The 20011-nt window shown below is 38.0% G+C and overlaps 3 protein-coding genes across 4 annotated transcripts in view; 2 read left to right on the top strand and 1 right to left on the bottom strand.

Moving 5' to 3' along the window:
* Positions 1-2122, bottom strand: part of dhodh (dihydroorotate dehydrogenase) — a 58287-nt gene extending 56165 nt beyond the window's left edge. For both annotated transcript variants that reach the window (XR_003676290.1, XM_028477062.1), the window contains exon 1: positions 2046-2122. Coding sequence is in view for 1 of the 2 variants with exons in the window: in XM_028477062.1 (XP_028332863.1) it covers positions 2046-2099 (54 nt within the window). In the remaining variant the exon portion in view is untranslated. The remainder of the gene's footprint in view (positions 1-2045) is intronic.
* Positions 2123-9910: 7788 nt separating this feature from the next.
* LOC114480122 (polycystic kidney disease protein 1-like 2) lies at positions 9911-12383 on the top strand. The gene is made up of 5 exons (XM_028473974.1): positions 9911-9963; positions 10485-10663; positions 11658-11888; positions 11973-12074; positions 12291-12383. Exons 1-5 carry the CDS (start codon positions 9930-9932, stop codon positions 12381-12383), a joined length of 639 nt encoding a protein of 212 aa, XP_028329775.1. The 5' UTR covers positions 9911-9929.
* LOC114458244 (polycystic kidney disease protein 1-like 2) lies at positions 12372-19886 on the top strand. The gene is made up of 9 exons (XM_028440605.1): positions 12372-12470; positions 13288-13434; positions 13510-13712; positions 14219-14409; positions 14486-14618; positions 16847-17042; positions 17116-17332; positions 18515-18599; positions 19038-19886. Exons 1-9 carry the CDS (start codon positions 12385-12387, stop codon positions 19082-19084), a joined length of 1305 nt encoding a protein of 434 aa, XP_028296406.1. The 5' UTR covers positions 12372-12384; the 3' UTR covers positions 19085-19886.
* The last annotated feature ends 125 nt before the right edge of the window (positions 19887-20011 follow it).

Here is a 20011-nt window from a genome sequence, read left to right as displayed (position 1 = left end):
AGTTCTGTTGCAGCAAGCCATTCCAGCATTTCATCGTCCAGGTTCATTAAGCCTCAGTCGCCATTTGGAGGCTGGTGTTTGGGGCATCTGGTCAAGAGTCCGTAGGGGGTCTCTACATTCACAGTGGGCACTGTCCACGAGGTCCCATCCCGAGGCTGCATTGATTCTCTGAAACGTCCCACGCTTGTCCTCAGGCGGTTGTCCACTGCTTTCGGGGTAGGTGCTCGCCAGGGACATCTGTGAGGTCCTTAATGTAGTGGTGGAGCCTGGATGGTTCTATTGCTCTCCACTGTTCCCGCCATCTTGCCTTGACCAAGGATGCTCTGCTGGTGTCAGCTGGTGTAGTGCTGAGCAATTCCTGGGCATGTATGGTAAATGGGCGCCGGGATTTGAGGCTCTTGTGTTGTGGTCTCTCCGTGATGGTCTTGTGGAGGAGGTGGGATTGACTCATCTATGCTGAGCAAGAGCCAGCATAGCTCCTTCTCATCTGACCTCGGCCAAGGCGATTCCAGCTCTGACAGGTAGTTGGTGGGTTGGGGGGGCTCATAAGCATCCAGAGACCGTGCGAAGGGCATCATTGAGGGCAGTGTCAAGTTCTTTTACATGGGGGCTGCGGCACCAGACTGGGGCACAGTACTCAGCAGCAGTAAAGACCAGGGCCTCAGTGGAAATTAATAGTGCATAATAGTGCCTGAGCCACGCCTACACATCAGCATATCTTTCATCCAATAATGTGCTCCAGCTAATGGATGTAAGAGGACAGATTCTCGAGTTTCCTTTAGATGGGACTGTGAGAGGAATACATTCCAATGGACAATGTAACAATCACTATTAGAGTTCAGACTATATCATATATAGTGGAAAAATGATTTGGGGATTTTGGCCACTTTTTATATAAGGAGTTTGGATTTTTGTCTGTTGGGATTTTGTTTTGGATTTGGATGGCAAGGATGTCTAATCCCAGATTAAAAATATTTCTAATTCTGATGAGTACCACACAATTCATATGTTCTTTGATGGATTTAGGTTATGAGGCTTAGCCAAAATTATGTACATTAGTCTCGTCATCTAGCGCCAACTAGTGCATTTTCAAAGGGAATATCACAAGTGAGTGTTCTAGAGGAGTGGTTCTTAAAACTTTTTCTGTTGCACCTTCAGTTGAAGAATAAAGAAATTTTAGCCCCCGACCCGATACCAACAAAATTTCAACAAAATCGGTCAACATTGTAAAAATTGCGTCTGTTCTTCTCCCAAGCTCTGAAAAATAACATAAAATGTACCTTTGCATAGTCTAGAACAGTGTTTCTCAAATGGGGGTACACGATGGCACTACAGGGGGTACTTGAGAGAGACAGAAAGAGGAAAATTAGCAAATAAAAGCATTACAAATATGGGGTTTTATAATGTTTATTTTTAGTTAAAAATGATAATCATAATGATGATAAAAATGATCTTTATTAGAACATGAACTGAAAATACAAGGGTCAGTCTTGGTCCCTCACCAGGTAGGAGATCATCGGAAATGATAAAAACTATAGAAATAAATCCATCCTCAGGGCACTTAATACTGTTTTAATCCACTAATTTAAAATGGAATACTGTAAAATGTGTGTTATTACTGATTCATTCCGTCATTATGCTCTACAGTTGTTTTTTCATAGTATTCTGAGCAAAATGTTGTGGTTGGACAAAGGGGATACTTGGATTCAGAAATAAGAAAAAGGGGGTACTTGGACCAAAAAAGTTTGACAACCATTGTTCTCGAATAGTAGTAATAATTAAACAAAATCAAAACCATTAATTGTCAACGTGTCAGCCATGGTTAGAAAGAAAGAGTCATGTGAAAGCCTAACTAAAAAAAAAACACACTTTTAATTGCGCTGTAAATGGTCCTCTAGCTAGAGTCTAGATGCGTCTCTGTGGTCATTTCAGTCAGGTTGCAGCTGTGCTGTTTTTCAGCTTTAATGAGGCAAACGACCGCACAAAGTGTTACTAACACTACAATTTCAGGGTAATCACTGTATAAAGTGTCTCTGTGGATTTACCTTCAGTCGTGCCGCCATGAACTTAGGCAGATATGTCTTTGAATTAAAGGACATTCAGTGCATTTCCTCACATGTTAAACAAACAACAAAGCTCCAGGCTTCCTTTATGTAATCTTCGCGATACTTTCGTCTTGCGGTTTGTGACGGAGAAGCGTGTATTAAAAGCTAAATGCTTTACGGTGGATTCTGCCTTGGCATCACCGGCGGCCATCTTGCCTCGGCAGCTCTCTGACGTAGTCCGTGGAACCAGAGGAAGATGAGACAAAAGAATTGCAAGATTGTTGTTGACACAAGACTTTTTAGAATATGTTTGTTTAATCAATCACTGAATGTTTCTTTTGGCACCTTTTTTTACAACTATTTTAATGTGGTTATTCTAAAGTATCATCCGAAGTATCCTCTGTCCTCCATGTGTATACCTCCACAGTAGTCTAGTTCTGGGATTTCAACATGCAGTATTCTGATGTGTATTGTAAAGGGAAATCTTGTTCATATTATTAATTGCAAATAATGTCATATTTATGAAATATTACTATGATACAATATTTTTATTTATTACTTGTTTAAACTAATATTTATAAACATTTTTTTAAAATCATATTATATTCCTATAATAACAGTATACATATGTCTCCTGCTGCCATTCTGTACGCCGAGTTTTAGTAGCTCAATATATTGATTTGACATATTAATAACTTCATCCAAAACTATTCACCCATAGTGCGTGGTTAAAACGACACCTATGACCTTTTATAACAAACTAAACCGTTTGAAAATGGTAGAAAGAAATTGAGCAAGTGATTGTTATTTAAAAGTACATGCACCACTACTACACAATATTATGGGTGAACGAGCTGACCGGGACAAGATGGCCGCCAGCGCGGACGATTCGTGGAGAAAAGAAGAAAAAAAACCCTACATATTTATGTTTGGTTAACTGACTTCGCCTTTTATTATTGACCGAATATATTTTCAATATAATTTATTGGGTCTCACGCAACACATATTATTACATTATTCAAATCAATGTCAAAACAAAAACAAACCTGTTTCACAATGGTCTAACCCAATTCACGTTCGCTATGGGTGGCTCAGAATTCTATAAAATTCTAAAACATATTCCCAAATATATTGTCGGCTAAGTGGCAAAGCTAATACCTCGGAGAAAGAGTTTTATTAGTCTATTCACTTTTTAATTGTACATGTTACAGTCCGAGAAACAATGTAAGGCACATTTGGAAACCCCTTAAAATGGACTGTACCATTTGTTACAGCGAACGTAACACAACGGTGCTGTCCAGCGGCGCGCATGACTTTTCATTTAGAGATCAGATAAAATATTAAAGATAACATAGCGCACAAGCACGCGTACTCAATCACTCACACGCGTGCGCGCAACAAAACAGGCACGCACACACACACGCACACGCACAGTATCTAAATAGTTGTTTTTTAATATAAAATTATTCTTGTATATTTCATTTTTTATCATATAACACAAGTCAATATATAATATTATAGGTAATCATTTACAAAATACTGTGTATATAATGTATTCTACAATAATAATATGCCCATATATTGATAATAAAACATGGGAATGTAATATTAACATATTTTATAAATATACAACAATAAAAAAAAAAATAAAAAAAAAAACATACAATGACATATTTAGAAACAATATTTTCTAAAATTTATAACATGTTTTTTTTTTTTTACATTTCTTTATAAGTGACAGAATATAAAATCCCACTTTTAAATTTCCAAATGTTTTGGTAAATGTCACTTTTCAACCCCCTGGTCCTTTGACTCTCTTTAAGGACCTACCAGAACCACCACACTTAGTTCCTCTGACTTTGAGGAGCAACGCTCTACTCTGAGGTCATCCGGATATCAGCTGTCCTCACCTTATCACCAAGGCAGAGTCCGTACTGATGAAGATAGAGGTGTTTATTTTCAACTAGTCTGTATTTGGTATATTTTCTTTACCCTTTTTTACTTGTACCTAATTATATTGTATTGTTTAATGTTGTTATTTCAGTTTCTGGTTTGTTTTGTCAAATAAATATGCTTTACTGTTTGTGCAGATTATATCATGTACTTCTGAAGCAGTGTTGTAAGTTTAAAAGCAAAATTTGATTTAGTTTTAGTCCTAGTCTTCTGACTAAAATATTTTTGTTTTGTTTTAGTCTAAATGTAGTCATCAGGGCTATTTTAGTTATAGTCTATTTTAGTCACTCAACAAATAAAGTCAACAAAATAGACAGCTAAAAGGTTATGCTTAAATTACTTTTTTTCTTCCAATTATCATTGATCAACTGAATATGGGATGATATTAATGTCTGTAAATACACAGACAGATTTGATGTGATCATGTGTAATACATGAGTTTTGATTGAATTCCGTCACATGTGACCCAATTATAGTTCCGTTTTTATTAGGAACAAAATTATCAATATATTTGATACAGTTTTTGTTCAAATGTGTTTTTTTTAAATTGAAAGTGTCTATTCGTACGGTTGCCATGACAACCACCAGTGCTATTGGTAAGTTTACCGAAGTACACATTAGGGTTAGGTTTAGAATATATAACCCTATATCGCAACAATTTTAGGCTTAGGGTTTAATCTTACTCACATGGACCTAAATTGGCCAATGACTGACCTATCACATGACCTAAATTGGCTAATGAGGGGCGCTGCGACGGATATAATGTCGGTATATTGATAGGGCAACCGTACGGATAGACACTGCCTTTTAAATTAGTCATAATGTAGTTATTGTCACTTTAGTCAACAAACTTAACACTGCTGTGAAGAAGTTGTATTTTCTTTTATATACATTGTCATTAGGCCTATTGATTATATATATGTTTCCTATTTTTGGAACAAACATTCTATATGTTCTCATTTCCAGGTTAAATACTATAAGAGCATCAAAGCATTTGGCCATGAATTAGCTAAAAAAGAAAGAAAGAAGAGAGATCATCATTTGTTCATGTTCTTCAGACAGGATGTTCACTCAGTGACGTCTTCACTTTGCATCTTGTTTAAATGTCTTAGGATTTTCCTAATGTATTAAGAATATACGCAGTGCTGTTTTGGAGAAAGCCTCCTGGTTTCCTATCGGGGATTTTCCAGTCTTGGCTCAGTTGCTGTTGCATCACTGGTCCACACAGAACTGGCTCCTACAGAACACAACTATGACTTTTCTACTTTTGGTCGTCTGCATTTCTGTGAGGTTCCTTTGATTGCCGTTGTGCCGAAATTTTCCGAGGCCTGTCTTGACTTCCAAATCGGGTGTAGTTATAAATTCAGAAATATCAGCATTGAGTTTGTTAGTAGTGTGAAAACTTGGTCCCAGGCCAGGAACACCCTGTATGAGAATGGAGGGACAGCTCCTTGGAGTATTGACCAACCCAATGATAATCTTCCTGGATGAAATCAGCAGAGGGAAAGACATCAACCAATTCAGCTGGTGGGTGGAAAAGCAGATCCAAAAGGAAGGACACAAACCCATCATAAGTATGTGAAACATTTATTCTTTTCCCTCTGTGTCAACAATTCAAACACAAAAGAGAAAATAGTATGTTTAGATTATTTAACATTAGTTTTATTTTCAAGTGCAATAAAGTAGGAGTAAAGTGAAGGAAATGCACAAACTGAGATGATACATATTTGTTTTGTATCCAGTAATACTGGGATTAAAGGTATATGTGTTGGAAATTATTGGGAAAGTTTGCAAGTCAGACTACATTTGAATAGGTTTGAGTACTTTGGCGGAGGAGGATTGGGTCTATACAGACATGGTTGGAATAACTATATAATCATAAATGTCACTATTAAGAGCTGGTTTTTCTTTCGGGTTCTAGTGTCAGAATGTGTTGTGCTCTCACAGACTGGTATTATAAAAGCCATTGTCTTTGGGCTAAACCTTTAGTGACAACAAAAGAGCATTTTCATGATTTTTGTTGGTACATTTTTTTTAATACTTAGTAGAAAGAAAAATATTGTAAATTCCTCTGAATTCAAAGAGAAATCCATAAAGTTCTTTGACTTGTTCTCATCAAACATGTTTTTAAAAAAAAAACATCCTCAGATGAAGAAGTTTTACTTGAATCTGCTTTAATATAATCTTTTTGAATATTTCACTGCTTTACATACTGTATGTATTTTGTAATAAAAATTTAACACATTCTAATTTAGAGGAAAAAATATACATAGATTTGTCCAATTCATTGTCACTTTTATCCAGACTACAGAAGAGCGTGTATTAGAAAAACATCAGAGCACAGTGATGGCCACTAAGATCATCTCAACTACATCTCAATGTCACAAAGCAATTATCGTGATGATTATTTTTCACCATACTCACTTTAAAAAACACAAAAACAAGAATGTGAAGAGTTATTTTGAAAACTTGTTTTATTTTCACTTACTCTAATTATTATCCCAGTTAATGTGTTTATAGCATTATACATTATTAGTCCAAGCTAATAATGTGTAAGCTGCAGTCTTCAACGAGTCCAAGGCATCCTCTCACATATTTCTCACCTTATCACACATGAATGTAAACTTTTACAGGAATCTTTCTTTCTCTCTAAAAAAAACATTATGAAACACTGAGAGATGACGTATTAGAGCTGACATCATTTACCTGTTGACTGGTACTTTTCAGAATCAGAAGGGATTATAAAGATCTATTCATTATTTGATGTCATATCCCACTTAATGAGTGTTTTTGTTTCTCCAGAAATTGGTGACAGCTGCACATACCTGAGGCTCAACCCTCTTCAGGTCTTAATGTCAGACTGCAATCAGACCCGAGGCTTTCTCTGCTCTCACGGTATGCAAATCTTCATCACTGCCTGAGAGATACCATTCAAACCATTTAGTTTAATCTACTTGTTCAGGTATATTGTACAATATCAAGCGTAATTGTTTCCATTTGATGCATTGTATCAAAAGATTAACACGGAGGTAAAATGCAATAAATGTTGAGACAATTCAATGTTTGATGTTTATGACCATTTCATTTAAAAGTACACATTGAATTTGTTAAAATCTTCTTTTATGGTTTCAGATATTGCTTTGACGAAAAAGGTAGAGGTGCCATTCTCAGATAAAAACAAGTCTCTTCTGCTTTCAGGTTCAGCTCTAATGTGTTTGTATTGTTTGCTTGTTTATGTTTATTTCCAGAATACACTTCTCGCCCAGCATCCAAGTGAGACTGAGACTTACATTATTTGAACATTTGTGTGCATTTTTCTCTTTCTCAAAAAAAACACAAACATTTGATTCCAGGGCCCAAAAGAAAGTGTGGAGGGCATGGGTGCAACCTCAACGACATCGACATTTTCCTTGAGGTGAAAAAGTCCTCTGCTTGTCAACATTACACAGAAAATCCCTCAAAGGTAATGGTTGTTTGTTTGTGACACAGGAAGCAATGAGTGAGCTGAGGCGAGTGGAGACCACAGGGGAGAGCCAACAAACAACGTCAGGGTGGGGTAGAGTCATTACGCAAAGACTCGTATTCTCGTATTTGCTCAGGTCTTTGTCTTAATCTCTGCATTTCATGCATGTTCAATGTTTTCTGTCTTTTCCTTCTTCAAGGACTAACCTGTATCAAGTAGTTTGCTTGAAGCAACGCAAAACTTAAAATCAAACAACGAAACCATCATCAGTCAGATCATTAACTGCAGTATTGGAATCCTGCATCTGTCATTGACTAAGTGTGATCTAGATCGGCAACCCCAACCCACTGGTATGTTTTTGTACTGACGGAAACATGATTGAGATACACACTGAGCAGTATCAGATGCTGCAGCTTTTTTTTTTTCCTGTAGTCTTTGTACGAGAGCATCTTGGAAATATTTTGGGAAATTTCTTTGTTGTTTGGGAACTGACCTGAAAGACTATTTGTCCTCAAACACCATTAGGCACCCTTTATCAGATCAACGTGAGTACTTTCACACTTACAAGAGCCATACATACTTATTTTCAGGAAGTTATCAAAAACCTACATTAAAATAAATTCAAATATTGAAATAGGATTTTCCTTCCGCAGACTGCTACCTAAAGAAATTGGAGACCGAGAGTTAGGTTCAGTGGAAGATGGGTGAGAGGGTGAAATTTCCTTCATTTTCAGCCCTCGCGCCTCACCTTCAAGGTTACAGCAACATCACAGCTCAGGTTAGTGTGTATGATCACTGTGTTTTTGTACTCTTGGCATCCACAAACTCTTTACAACCAGCTTCTTCTTCTTTTAGTTGGCCACCTTCGTATACAATCCTCATCCAGCCGATGAGAGTATATCAGGTGTCCTCAGCAATGTGGTTTCTCAGAGGTGGACAATGGCTCCAACATCAGACTGACAAACCTCCCAGAAAGGATTCAGGTAGAGCTTTAGAGAGGCTCATTAGCTACTTTATCATTAGTGTGGTAACGCTGACAACTGTGGGGAAGTCTTCATCGTATGGATTGGCTAAAACAAGATTAAGAAAATGTTTGGTGTTAAAAGATTAAAAAACAATTGTCCACGTTTTCTCTGAGATATTGTGAATGAGCATTAGTAGTACGATTTGTCCAGTTTTCATCAACACACGGAATATCTCTTTAAAATGTGGGCATTGCCATTTTCAAGATTTATGCCAATCAGCGTTTGCATATCATGTAGTTATTATGTTAAGCTTTACCCCCCCGTATTTCCAGACCATAATGAGCCTGTGGTGAAATAGCATTACAATCCCACTTGTTTAGCACATAGTTATGTAATGTCCACTTTCTTGGACGTTGTGATATTACTTCTAATAAGACCAGGAATGTTACAGTAGATGAACTTTATGTTGCACTAACCAGGAAACAAAAAAAATCAGAAAATGTTGGTGGGCGCAGCATTTAGACGCTACTATCAGCCATCTTACTAACAAGTCTACACATGCCTTCCAGCTAAGACAAGGAAGACACCTTAAAAATGGGTAAGTCTACGCTACCATGGCAACCATCGGCTGCCTTTTAACCTCATAAAAGTGGTTGGAGTAACATGAAATGAAGTAATCACTATGTATCAAATATGTCGACCTCCACAACCGGGCTTTAAACTTGTTTTTATTGCACCTAGAGCTTCTAAATCAGAGTTGGAAGGAATATAATAATAATAACATAATACACAAATTAACTCCCAAAAACACACAAACTGACAGCAACATGCCAAACTACACAAAAACACACACAAAAAAAAATTCAAAAAATAACCAAAATTATACATCATAAAACACAAAACGACAACAAAGACAGACACAACAACCACTTAAACAAACAAAATGACTACAAAAACACACTACAGAATAGGTCCAAAGACCCACAAACTGTCAACAAATGGACAGGAAATACAAAAAAACAACAACAAAATTTAGAAAGTGAGCCTAAAAATGCACAAATCAACAACAAAAATGCAAAAATGACAACAAAAAAAACACGTAATCACAAAAAGAACACAACAAACACCAAAAACACACATAATGACTCCAATAACACACAAATGACTAAAAACTGACAAAACATCAAAATCACAAAGACAGAAAATGTTGATAATGTGGCCCTCGGAACAGATACAATCACATTTGTGTGGCCCCCCGCTGTGATTATAAAAACACAATGTCTGTGATGACACATTTTAAATATAAATCTATGCTTTGTTTAGATCTATCTTCCTCGTCCAAACGCGACAGAGCTGCTGAACAATACATTCAGCTGACGAGAGAGGAACAGTCAGTGACCACGATGAACATCACAGACCCAGAAATGACCGTCATCTTCAGCGTGGAGCCCAATACTAATGTGTCTCTGAAACTCCACCCTGTCTCATGGGTCTCCTGACTCAATGCCTGCCAACACAGTCATCTGGAACGACACAGGTTGCTATCATCACACTTGTCATTGTGTAACATATACTCTGATTCTGCAGATTTTATGTGTAAAAGTGCAATGTCAACTAATATTAGTACAAATATTTTTCTGTGTGACACAACAAACATTCTTAGGTATCCTATGTAATGTATAGATTTGGACATTGTTGCTGAGTTTTACACACATTTGAGAGCAAATAAGATATTGTAAACCTTCAAAAGAACTGTTTACTTAAGATGATTCATATACGGAGACTTTAATGACCTTCTTTTAAACTCAAGGCCCATAGGCCAAATTCATCAATTCAGCCGGCAGAATGATTCAAATGAGTAGAAAGCATTGCTTCATAAGTAAAACACCTTATTATGTAGTTACCGATGTGTGTTAGTGTAACTGATTTTTTTTGTTTTTTTTTTGTTTACTAGGACCATATAGTTTGTACAACATCCCTAAAAACACAAACAAGTTTCTGATTTTTTTTTTATTAGATGAACTATACAGTACACCTTACCACTACCTTTTTCTCTAGTGGGTTCTCGCTGGTTAATAACACCAGAAATGATGCGTCACACTCCAGGATCCTGGTTTGTCACTACCACAATCTATGACAGTGAGACTCAAAACGTGACTTTGAGAGTGACTTCCTTTATGAATAAGTGCCTGTTCTGGAACACAGAGAAGAATAAGTGGAGCACTGATGGCTGCATGGTAAGTTCTACCCTGCTGTAAAGGAAAGTTCTCACTAACTAAGGTTACGGCTAGGGATGTAACGATTCACTCAACTCCCGATACGATTCGATTCACGATACTGGGTTCACGATACTGGGTTCACGATACTGGGTTCACGATACTGGGTTCACGATACGATTCTCTCACGATTTATTTTACAAATGGGACTGTAGACAAATGATGACTGAAAAATATTCCTTTTTTTTTTTTTTTACAAAATACTGTATTATTTTCCTTTTATTTTTCATCGTCAAAAGAATCCCTTGATAAACTATTTAAAACAATGCAATTTACCTAAAAATAAATCTTGAATGAAATAAATAAAGGAATAATACAAATGAAGAAGAAGCCTATTAATTTAAATTCTGGCTCTATAATAAACAATGCAAAACTGCATAATAGTTCTTTTTCTTTTTAAAAGTGCAACTGAAATGTATTTGTGCCTTAACAATTGGACTTTGAAAAAAAAAAAAAAAACAGTCATTGCATTGCATTTACGTCAGATATTTGTTTGGACCAGCAGAGGGTGGTAACCCAGTGGTCGGTTGCCATGCAGCTAGTCTGTGCAGTGAAGAAGAGATGCTATGTGCTAGCAGACAGAGCTAATAGATAAATGTGACTTTTACAGATATTCATGTAATATTACAGATATTCTTTCAGTGCTAAAGGGGTAAGGAATCATTTACGAACATATTTAGGAGTAGAAGGCGGCCAGAAAGAAAGTAGTAGCAGATTCCGCCCGCCTGCCTACACTGTTAAACAAGAGAGGGATAAATATATAGCGCCCTCTGCTGTTTAAAAAAAGTACTGCGTATCAACCGTGATACCTATGAATCGATTTTTAAACTGCCTTACTATTAATCGTTACATCCCTAGTTACAGCTGTAACTTCTGCTGAAATGAGCATTTGCTGATTAAACAAACGTGTGTGTAACCGCTTTGGTTACACACACACGTGGTGACTTTACCACAGGTCGGAGAGGACTCTACACCAGAGCTCACACAATGTTTGTGTAACCACCTCACACTCTTCGGGAGCTCCTTCTTTGTTATGCCAAACTATGTGGATATTTCCCGCACAGCAGAACTGTTTGCGACTGTGAATAGAAACTATGTGGTCCTGGCCCTGCTTTGCGTTTTCTTCGGACTCTACCTTCTGACTCTGCTGTGGGCCTGCTATGCTGACCGCAGGGCTCAGAAAGGGGTCAGTCTCTTCAGCCATGTTGCACAAAATAACATGTATGCTCACAACCTGTCACCTCACAGTATGTTTTTGTTGACCAAACAGAGGAAGATGACACTGTTGGAGGATAATCACCCCGGAGCTCTGTACAACTATCTGATCAGTGTCCAAACGGGGCATCGCAAGAATGCTGGGACTAGTGCTATTGTAAGACCATTTTAATTTATCCATTAAATAACTGTTACTTTGACGATCAACTATCTAGATATTGTTTTTCACAGGCTGTAGTTCTAATTAAACTATTAGATCAAAACTACACCCTTTAACTATTTCTAAGATGCAAAGCATAAGCGACCAATGAGAAAAAAAGATTGCATAAAGACGTAAGGAGTGTGTGATCATCAGGCTTTTTCAATCCTGTAGGTCACTGTTACCCTAAGTGGCTCTGAAGGAGAAAGTAGCCTGCATGACCTCACCGATCCCGACAAGAAGGTGTTTTATGAGGGGGAATGTTGACATGTTCATACTGGCCACACCCTTTCCGCTGGGCGACCTCCAAACCCTTAGGCTGCAACACGACAACTCTGGAAGTCATCCAGCATGGTGCGAAAGACTGAAGATATTTTACCAGCACATTTATTACTAATCATAGAAAAATGTTTACTTCTGTTGACGGGCTGAAAGCCATGTTATAACTTGGAGAAATACAAAAGTGCCTAATGCAGCGTTCACACCGGATGCAGCGCGAATTTTTGTGACATGGGCACCGCATGAATGCTTCCATAGGATTGAAAACATTTTCCCCATATTCGCTTCATATGCGCATCTAAAGCGAACATATACTGTACAAGGCGCCAACCAGACTCCCTTTCTTTTCACCAACTATGAAGGACCCCAGTAAAATCGCTGCTTTTTATCTTCTGTGGAAGCTGAAGAGCCGTCAAAATGCTCGACACCGGCGTTCCTGGATTCACCAGGTTAACCAGCGATGCATCCAACTCTGTGAGTTTCACTGTTTTCTTCAGGAGCTGCGCCAAATCCTTCCTGGTCCTGGAACAAAAACTGGCCACGCCACGATTATTTTTTCCTCCATGCTAAAACGGGTAAAAAGACCAGTGTTCGTGTTGACGGCCTGACATCATTGACAACAAGGACTCTGATTGGCTTTCGCTAATCATTCCGCGCTGCCCAACAGGATAAGAATTTGCTTCTTACCTTCCCGTTGAGTTTGTATGTAACCTGGACGCACAAATCTTTTGCGCTGTGTCTGGTGTGAATGCAGCATTATAAGGCGAGATGATCTTAATGACTTGTCCAACTCCTTGGTAATGAAGTTGCATTTAAAAATTAAAAAAAATTAAAAACAACCCTGAAATATAGAATTTATCTAGTTGTTCTTCGCAACGCTCTTCATTAAAAGGTACATAAATAAGGTGGTGGTACAGGACCTGCAAACACACCGTGTGTGGCACTTCCTCTGTAACTGCTGGCTGAGCGCTGAGAAAGATGCTGGTATAACCAAAAAAACCTTTAACGCTGCAAAGACTCACGAGATCGCCAGCTTCAGGTGAGAGTCACAGCATGAATTAAACATATTAGCTCACCATGCATGAGTTGCATCATTTCTCTTGCTCTCCCCTAGGAACATTTTCCAGAGCAGAACATGGACAGGCTTCAGGGATGAACACATCTGGGTGTCCATCATGGATCCTCCCTCACGGAGCCCCTTTACACGAGCACAAAGGGTTTCCTGTTGCATGTGCCTCTTGCTCTGCACCATGGCCATCAATATTGCCTTCTGGAACCTACCTGAAGATAAGAACGCAGCAGTGCTCTTTTCTATTGGTAAATGCAGTCTTTTGCTTTTTTAGCACTTTCAAAAACTTGTGCACAATAGTAAGAATAAGACAAAAATCAGTCTACTTAAACACTGTGATTCCAATAAAACAAATTATCTCACTGTATAAGGTTACTCTACTTGCTGTTAATAGTTCAAAATAATTTTCAATGGTTTTTTTTTTTTTTTTTTTTAAGTCTAACTTTAAACAAATTTAGGCAACATGACACGACGAAAAAAAAAAGGTAATTTACAGATTCTTACACCACATTCATAGTTTTCTGGTCAAATGTATCATTTAATATTCAGATACAGTACATCCTCAGAATCAGTGAAATTTTGTATCATTAAAACTAAGCCCCAATAAAAGGTGGCAGCTCAAACTGGTACTAAGGTGTACCCAAAGATGTGCCTTTGGAAATGATTCTGTGTAAGTTTGAATTAGTGAATGTTTTAGTAATACATATCGGTAAGGTATGGCAAAATTGAGGATTTGTGTTTTGCTGCTTTCCAGGATCATTTAAGCTCACTTGGCAGGAGATAATAGTGGGCATTCAGAGCGGTCTTCTCATGTTCCCCATCAACATCCTCATCATCACCATCTTTCGAAGCATTCGACCTCGAATTGTATCAAAATCAAAAAAAGAAGACAAGGAGAAAGCAAATGCACAGCCATCTGTAGTCACTGTGCCGACACTACTCAGGGTGAGTTTGCAGAAAGAAGTTTACTTATCTATGGAATGGGTTAGCTCAATGATGATCTGATGTTCTTCTTTCTTAGGATGCAGAGGAGGTTATTTCATTAACGTGCAATTTTAAGAGAAACCAGATGTCTGAAATCCCTCATCTTGAGACCACTGCTGATCTTCTTGCTGCTTTAGACAAACTACATGTGCTAATCCAGAATATTCAAGGTTCAGTTTGTCTTTATTCCCATTCTTCTTCCTTCTAAAGTATATTTCACTAAACTTATCCTAATGTAGTACTCGAGACCGGTCTTGAGACCACATTATAAAGGTCTTGGCCTTGTATCGGACTCAAAAGCATTTGTTCTAGGTCTCGTCTCGGCCTCTGGGTGGCCAAGACCAGACCCCTGTACCAGGTCTAGCCGTAATACAGATCGATTTTTGTCTGGATTTCCAGGGTAATCAAGACCAGCACCGAATTCTGCTATTCTTCAACTTTATTAATGTGATAATGAGGAGAAGAATTTGGTACAATGATAAATATCCTTGATTTATGCGTTCTTTAACTGTTCAACCTTGTCATGGTTTTTTAAATTGATTTTATGGCCTCAGTATTGACTTGGTCTTGACTCGGGTCTCGAATCCAAAAAGTCTTGGTCTTGTCTTGGTCTCTATGCATTCTGGTCTCGGATATTGTGGTCTTGAGCACCACACTAACTTATCCTCATCAGGGGTCTCATTTATAAACGCTGCGTACGTACAAAAGAAAGCGTACGCCATGCACTTATAAGCAAAGTTTGGGACTTACAAAAACAAACTTGTCCAAAGTCATGGGAAATGGGAAACTTCGACCCCAACAGGAGAAGAATGAAATTAAAGACAGCTCTCTGAAATTGATACATTTGTGTGAAATAATCAAACATTGCACATTTCACAATACATGTCATATATGATGTATTTGAAAAACGAAGGAGAAAAACATTTTACTGACGCCCCAGGGGAGTGAGTGATGTGTGCGTGTCTACTTTATACAGTTTTATATTGTGTCTATTATTATTAATAATAATAATAATAATAATAATTGTAATTAAAATCACATGATATTTGTGCAAAACTGCTGATCAGTTGGCTACAACACCTGTAGCTGCTATAAAAAGGAACACACTTACAATGTGTAGAGACACACAGTGGCTTATCTGGCACTGCTGGAGGACGTGGCGCACTGGAGACTCCGGAGGGAGCAGATCTTCAGAGACCATCGAGATCTATAGGCAGGATGAGGACCCCCGTGAGGACAAGGTGCTGTGGTATGAGGACAGACGAGGCCTCACTCACCCCAGCACCACCGACCAGTAAATACCCTGGGACTGATGAAAAATACGGTTTTACTTGAAAATAAATATTGTGAATTAGGTATAGTTACAAAGCACATATAGTGCATCTGTGCCCCTTCCAACCTCCGTTACAACACAGATGGGTTCCCCAATGATCCTCCAGCTTTCTGTCTGTGAGATAAGCTCCCGTGCGCTCTTTCCTCCACCTGTTGAACAGACTCTCTTCCTATGGAAAGTGATACACATTTTCTCCTCCGCTTCTATGTCTGACCATTTCTTTTTCACCTCAGTCACAGTCTGACGCTCTGAGGCAATGCAACACAATCTCCCTTTCTGGCATTCGTAATGCGCACCGTGTCACCAAATTACACTCTCCCGCGTGTGTCCACCTCAACAATATATACCTCCATCTTGCAATGAGTAAAACTGGTTTTATTTGCTCGTTTTTTCCCCTCGGTCCATTAGTGGATATTGATTAACGGCGTTCACTTGACCTTTTATGGGCACCGTATGGGCGGAGCAAGGTGTTTCCTCACGTGCGACAACTTTCCAGTTGATTGTGATTTAAAACCGGAAACAGACGTTGACAAACATGTCCTCTTTTATTTATATTTATTTATAATTATTTTTTTTTGGGTATGCACTTCCTGGTTTTTACCATACGCCAGCTGAAGTGATCTTACCGAGGCACACTTTTATGTTTCATATTTCTCATCTATGAAACGGAGCGCTGCTCTTGTGGCTGCTCCCCAGTACTCCCGTACCTGTCCCCAATGTGATATGCTATTGTCTTTCATGTTTCTTGGTCGGGATGTAACTAAAACTGAAGTTCCTAACAGAAAAATAAAGTTCTTTGAATTTGATACCACAAACAAGCACATACATAAAGTCAAAGTCACCTCTAATCTCAAAGTAAACCAAGGGAGGCAGCATCTTTTACCTGATGAACTGAAGAAAATGTGTGGTTCAACAAAAAAAAAAAAAGATTCATACAAGACCCTAATTGACGAACAGCTTCCAGATTTTTCTTCAAAACGGAAAAAAAACCAAATGTGTTCTGTATACAAAGACAAAGCTTTACTACTCTCCTCAGACACTGATCAGTGTGTAAACACATTACAGGGGAGATTGAGAGCGACCCCCATTGGGTGCACTGCAGCCGCTTCCTCCTGGCCGGCCTCTGCCACCTTCTCCTGGGCCTGCACCAACTGGACGAGAAGCACTTCTCTAGCTCACAGGAGCATCAGCAGATCCTTGCACTGACCAACCTGCTGGTTTCCAAGTCGGAGATGGTCTTCAGCAGCCATTTAACCAACTGGTCAGCCTCACAGCACACACACACACGCATAGTCATAGGTCAAATTTAACTTAAGTGTTGTTTGCCTTCTCAGCCCGCCCCCTGTGAAGAAGAAGAAGAATTCTGCGTGCTGCTGGCTGCCCTGGTGGTGTGTGTTCCTGGGTTGGTTTCTGCTGGTGTCCATCAGTGGAGTTTCGACTTTCTTCACTCTACTGTACGGTTTTCAGTACGGCAAGGAAAAGTCCATTAAGTGGGTCTTGTCTCTGGGACTCTCCCTTTTTCAGAGCATCTTCATACTGCAGCCTCTAAAGGTGAGTGGGTTCATGTCACAGATCAAAGAATGATCAATGGTTTAGTTCAGGGGTCACCAACATGAAGCCCACAGGCCCCAGGTAGCCCACATGGACCATGTGAGGGGCCTCCATCTAAAATTGGATTTACTTTCCAGGATTCAAACTCACAAAGATAAATACATATGACTGATGTAGTTAGTATTTAGTAGTTAAATATTGCTATAAAGTTTCAGTATTAAATTACCTTCTTTAAATGTTTATATTCACAAAAACATTGTGACAAATGTTTTTAAAGCTGCAGACTTGGTGTATGGGTTGTGGTAAGTTATATATATAATGATATAAAATAAAAAATAAAATAAAAAAATATATATATCTTTTAAAACTCAATGTTTTATGATTAGTTAAAAATTGTTCATTTGTAGCAAGTGAAAATAGCAACATCTGGATTTTCTATGAAATGTAGAAAACGAAACTATCAAATAAATTAGGAGAAATAAAATGTTGCATGTTGAAACTTAAACATTTCCGATCTTTTTTAGGTCACTGCTCGCCTTATTATCTTACCCTCTCATTCAGTGTTTCTCAATTGGCGGTAGGTGCACCCCCTAGGGGTATGCGATGGCACTACAGGGGGTAGTTGCGGGAGGGAGAGTGAAAAATCTACAAACAAAAGCATGAAAAATATGGGGATTTAAAATGTGTATTTTGGTTTTCAAATGATAATCATAAAATTGATGAAGAAAATTATCTTAATATAACATGAACTGAAAATACAAAGGTCAGTCTTGGTTCAAATCAATTCACAAGGCACTAAATGCTATTTCTTTCCAGCTATTTAAAAATTTAGATCATCTAAAATGTGTGTTAGCCCTCATTCATTCCATCGTTGTGCTTTATAGTTGTTTTTTTAATAGTATACTGAGGAAAATTTTGTAGCTGTACAAAGGGGGTGCTTGGATTCAGATATAAGAGAACGGTGGTACTTGAGTCCAAAAAGTTTGAGAACCACTGCTCTAATTAATGTGAAACTGTGAAAATGAAGTATTTAAGAATTTTTAAACTGGTTCAGACTATACATGCCTATGAAGTAGCTCACAGTGTCAGAAAGGTTGATGACCCCTGGTTTAGTTATTTCAATAATACAGGGTCACAGTAAGTGTTTGTTACAGCAGTCTTTGCCGTGTCTTTGTCCTACAGGTGATAGGCATCGCTGTGTTTTTCGCCCTGTTGCTAAAGCCTGTAGCTGTGGAGGAGAGTGAAGAAGTGGAGCTTGTACTGAAAGGTAAGAGAACAAAGCTTTGCATATCATTAAGTACTAAAGTCACTTTGGATGCACGAGAGCCTTCAAGACTATATTTGAATGTTTGCAATGCAAATGTCTTCAACAGTAACCATATTACAATTTGAATAAGGTCGTCATCTTTCTAAAGGTTTGCCAAGGATAGAAATTCCACTTTATTTTGAAGAGGGACAATATATGGAAAAGTCTGTGCAAGAAAACATATAATCAAATCTACAGTAATATTACAGTCAGGTCATCAAATTGTCAAATGTGTTAAGTAGGATATTCCATCCATGTGAGGTTGAGTAGCGTGGCTGTAACTAAGCACCAATTTGAATTAATTTAAATGGGGGATCAGTTGAGTTTTGTCTGCATTTCCACAGCTTTACAGCCCCAGGTGCATCTGTAAACTACTCTATTATCCTCTCCCCCTAACAGAGCAACAAAACAAGTGCAAACTATACACTGGCAGAGAAACCCTGTGAGGACTGCAGTCGACCAATCCCTACTTCATGAAATTAGATTTTCTGTTCATCAATATGTGTTTCACACACTAATAAGGTCATTTATGAATGTATGTCCAATGACTGACAAAAGTTGTTCATATGCAAATTGTATATAAGCTGACTGTTAATGTTAGCATCCTTGTTTAGATGTGCTATATAGTGTATGTAGCCTTTTTTTGTGTGTATCAATGGTTGAATGTGACTTTATGAGCAACATAGAGGCTTTTACTTTACCTTTGAATAGAACTGTAGTGCACAGATAGGGATACATAACAGGTAACATGGCTCATTGAAAATAATCTGAATATTTTTATATTTTCAAAACTGTATGTTGCAAAAAAAAAAACTAATAATAATCTCTGCATCCTTTTATTGAGGAACGGTTCAGGTTTACTTGTTTAGAAATGTTTTCTTGTGATATTAATGGATCTTGCACTGCTTTATGAACCCTGTTATCTGTATTAAATTGACAAATAAACTTCTTCGTAAAGCAAATGCAACACTAGAAAATATTATTGTTCAAATGAAAGGATTTTTCTTAAATTTTCCGCTTGCTGCTATTTGAATATTAATTATAATAATGCTGACGATTGGAGTGGCCACAGACAGACACATGAAGAGGAATGAATAACCAAAGGAGGCCATTAGGGAGCTAACTGTTAATGGAGCAACACTATCACTGACAGCAAGTGTCTAGTCCTATTATTGTCTGTCTGAGATCCTCTCCTGTGTCTTCTTTATAAGTAATGTGTGAAATACAACTACACGGTGATCTGTAGATATTCTAATGTCCCGTCTGACCATCTGTGCTTTTATTTGATGATAATTTCAAGATTTATTTAATAAAAAAAATTATGCAGTCATTCTGTATTATAAAGACGTCTTTATATAAAATGTGTTTTTGAC

This window comes from Gouania willdenowi, chromosome 3 (assembly GCF_900634775.1).
Source record: "Gouania willdenowi chromosome 3, fGouWil2.1, whole genome shotgun sequence".
NCBI lineage: Eukaryota > Metazoa > Chordata > Actinopteri > Blenniiformes > Gobiesocidae > Gouania > Gouania willdenowi.
Note: the sequence above shows the minus strand (reverse complement) of the source record. Positions and strands in the feature narration are given on the sequence as shown.

What these genes read in the sequence shown, in the direction of transcription:
- LOC114480122 (XM_028473974.1), top strand. Translation starts at nt 9,930, where the DNA reads ATGCCTGCCAACACAGTCATCTGGAACGACACAG. An exon ending in AGTCATCTGGAACGACACAG is followed by an intron (nt 9,964 to 10,484) that starts GTTGCTATCATC and finishes CTTTTTCTCTAG; the next exon opens with TGGGTTCTCGCTGGTTAATA. An exon ending in GGAGCACTGATGGCTGCATG is followed by an intron (nt 10,664 to 11,657) that starts GTAAGTTCTACC and finishes ACTTTACCACAG; the next exon opens with GTCGGAGAGGACTCTACACC.
- LOC114458244 (XM_028440605.1), top strand. Translation starts at nt 12,385, where the DNA reads ATGTTCATACTGGCCACACCCTTTCCGCTGGGCGACCTCCAAACCCTT. An exon ending in AGCAGCCATTTAACCAACTG is followed by an intron (nt 17,043 to 17,115) that starts GTCAGCCTCACA and finishes TTGCCTTCTCAG; the next exon opens with CCCGCCCCCTGTGAAGAAGA. An exon ending in TCATACTGCAGCCTCTAAAG is followed by an intron (nt 17,333 to 18,514) that starts GTGAGTGGGTTC and finishes TTTGTCCTACAG; the next exon opens with GTGATAGGCATCGCTGTGTT.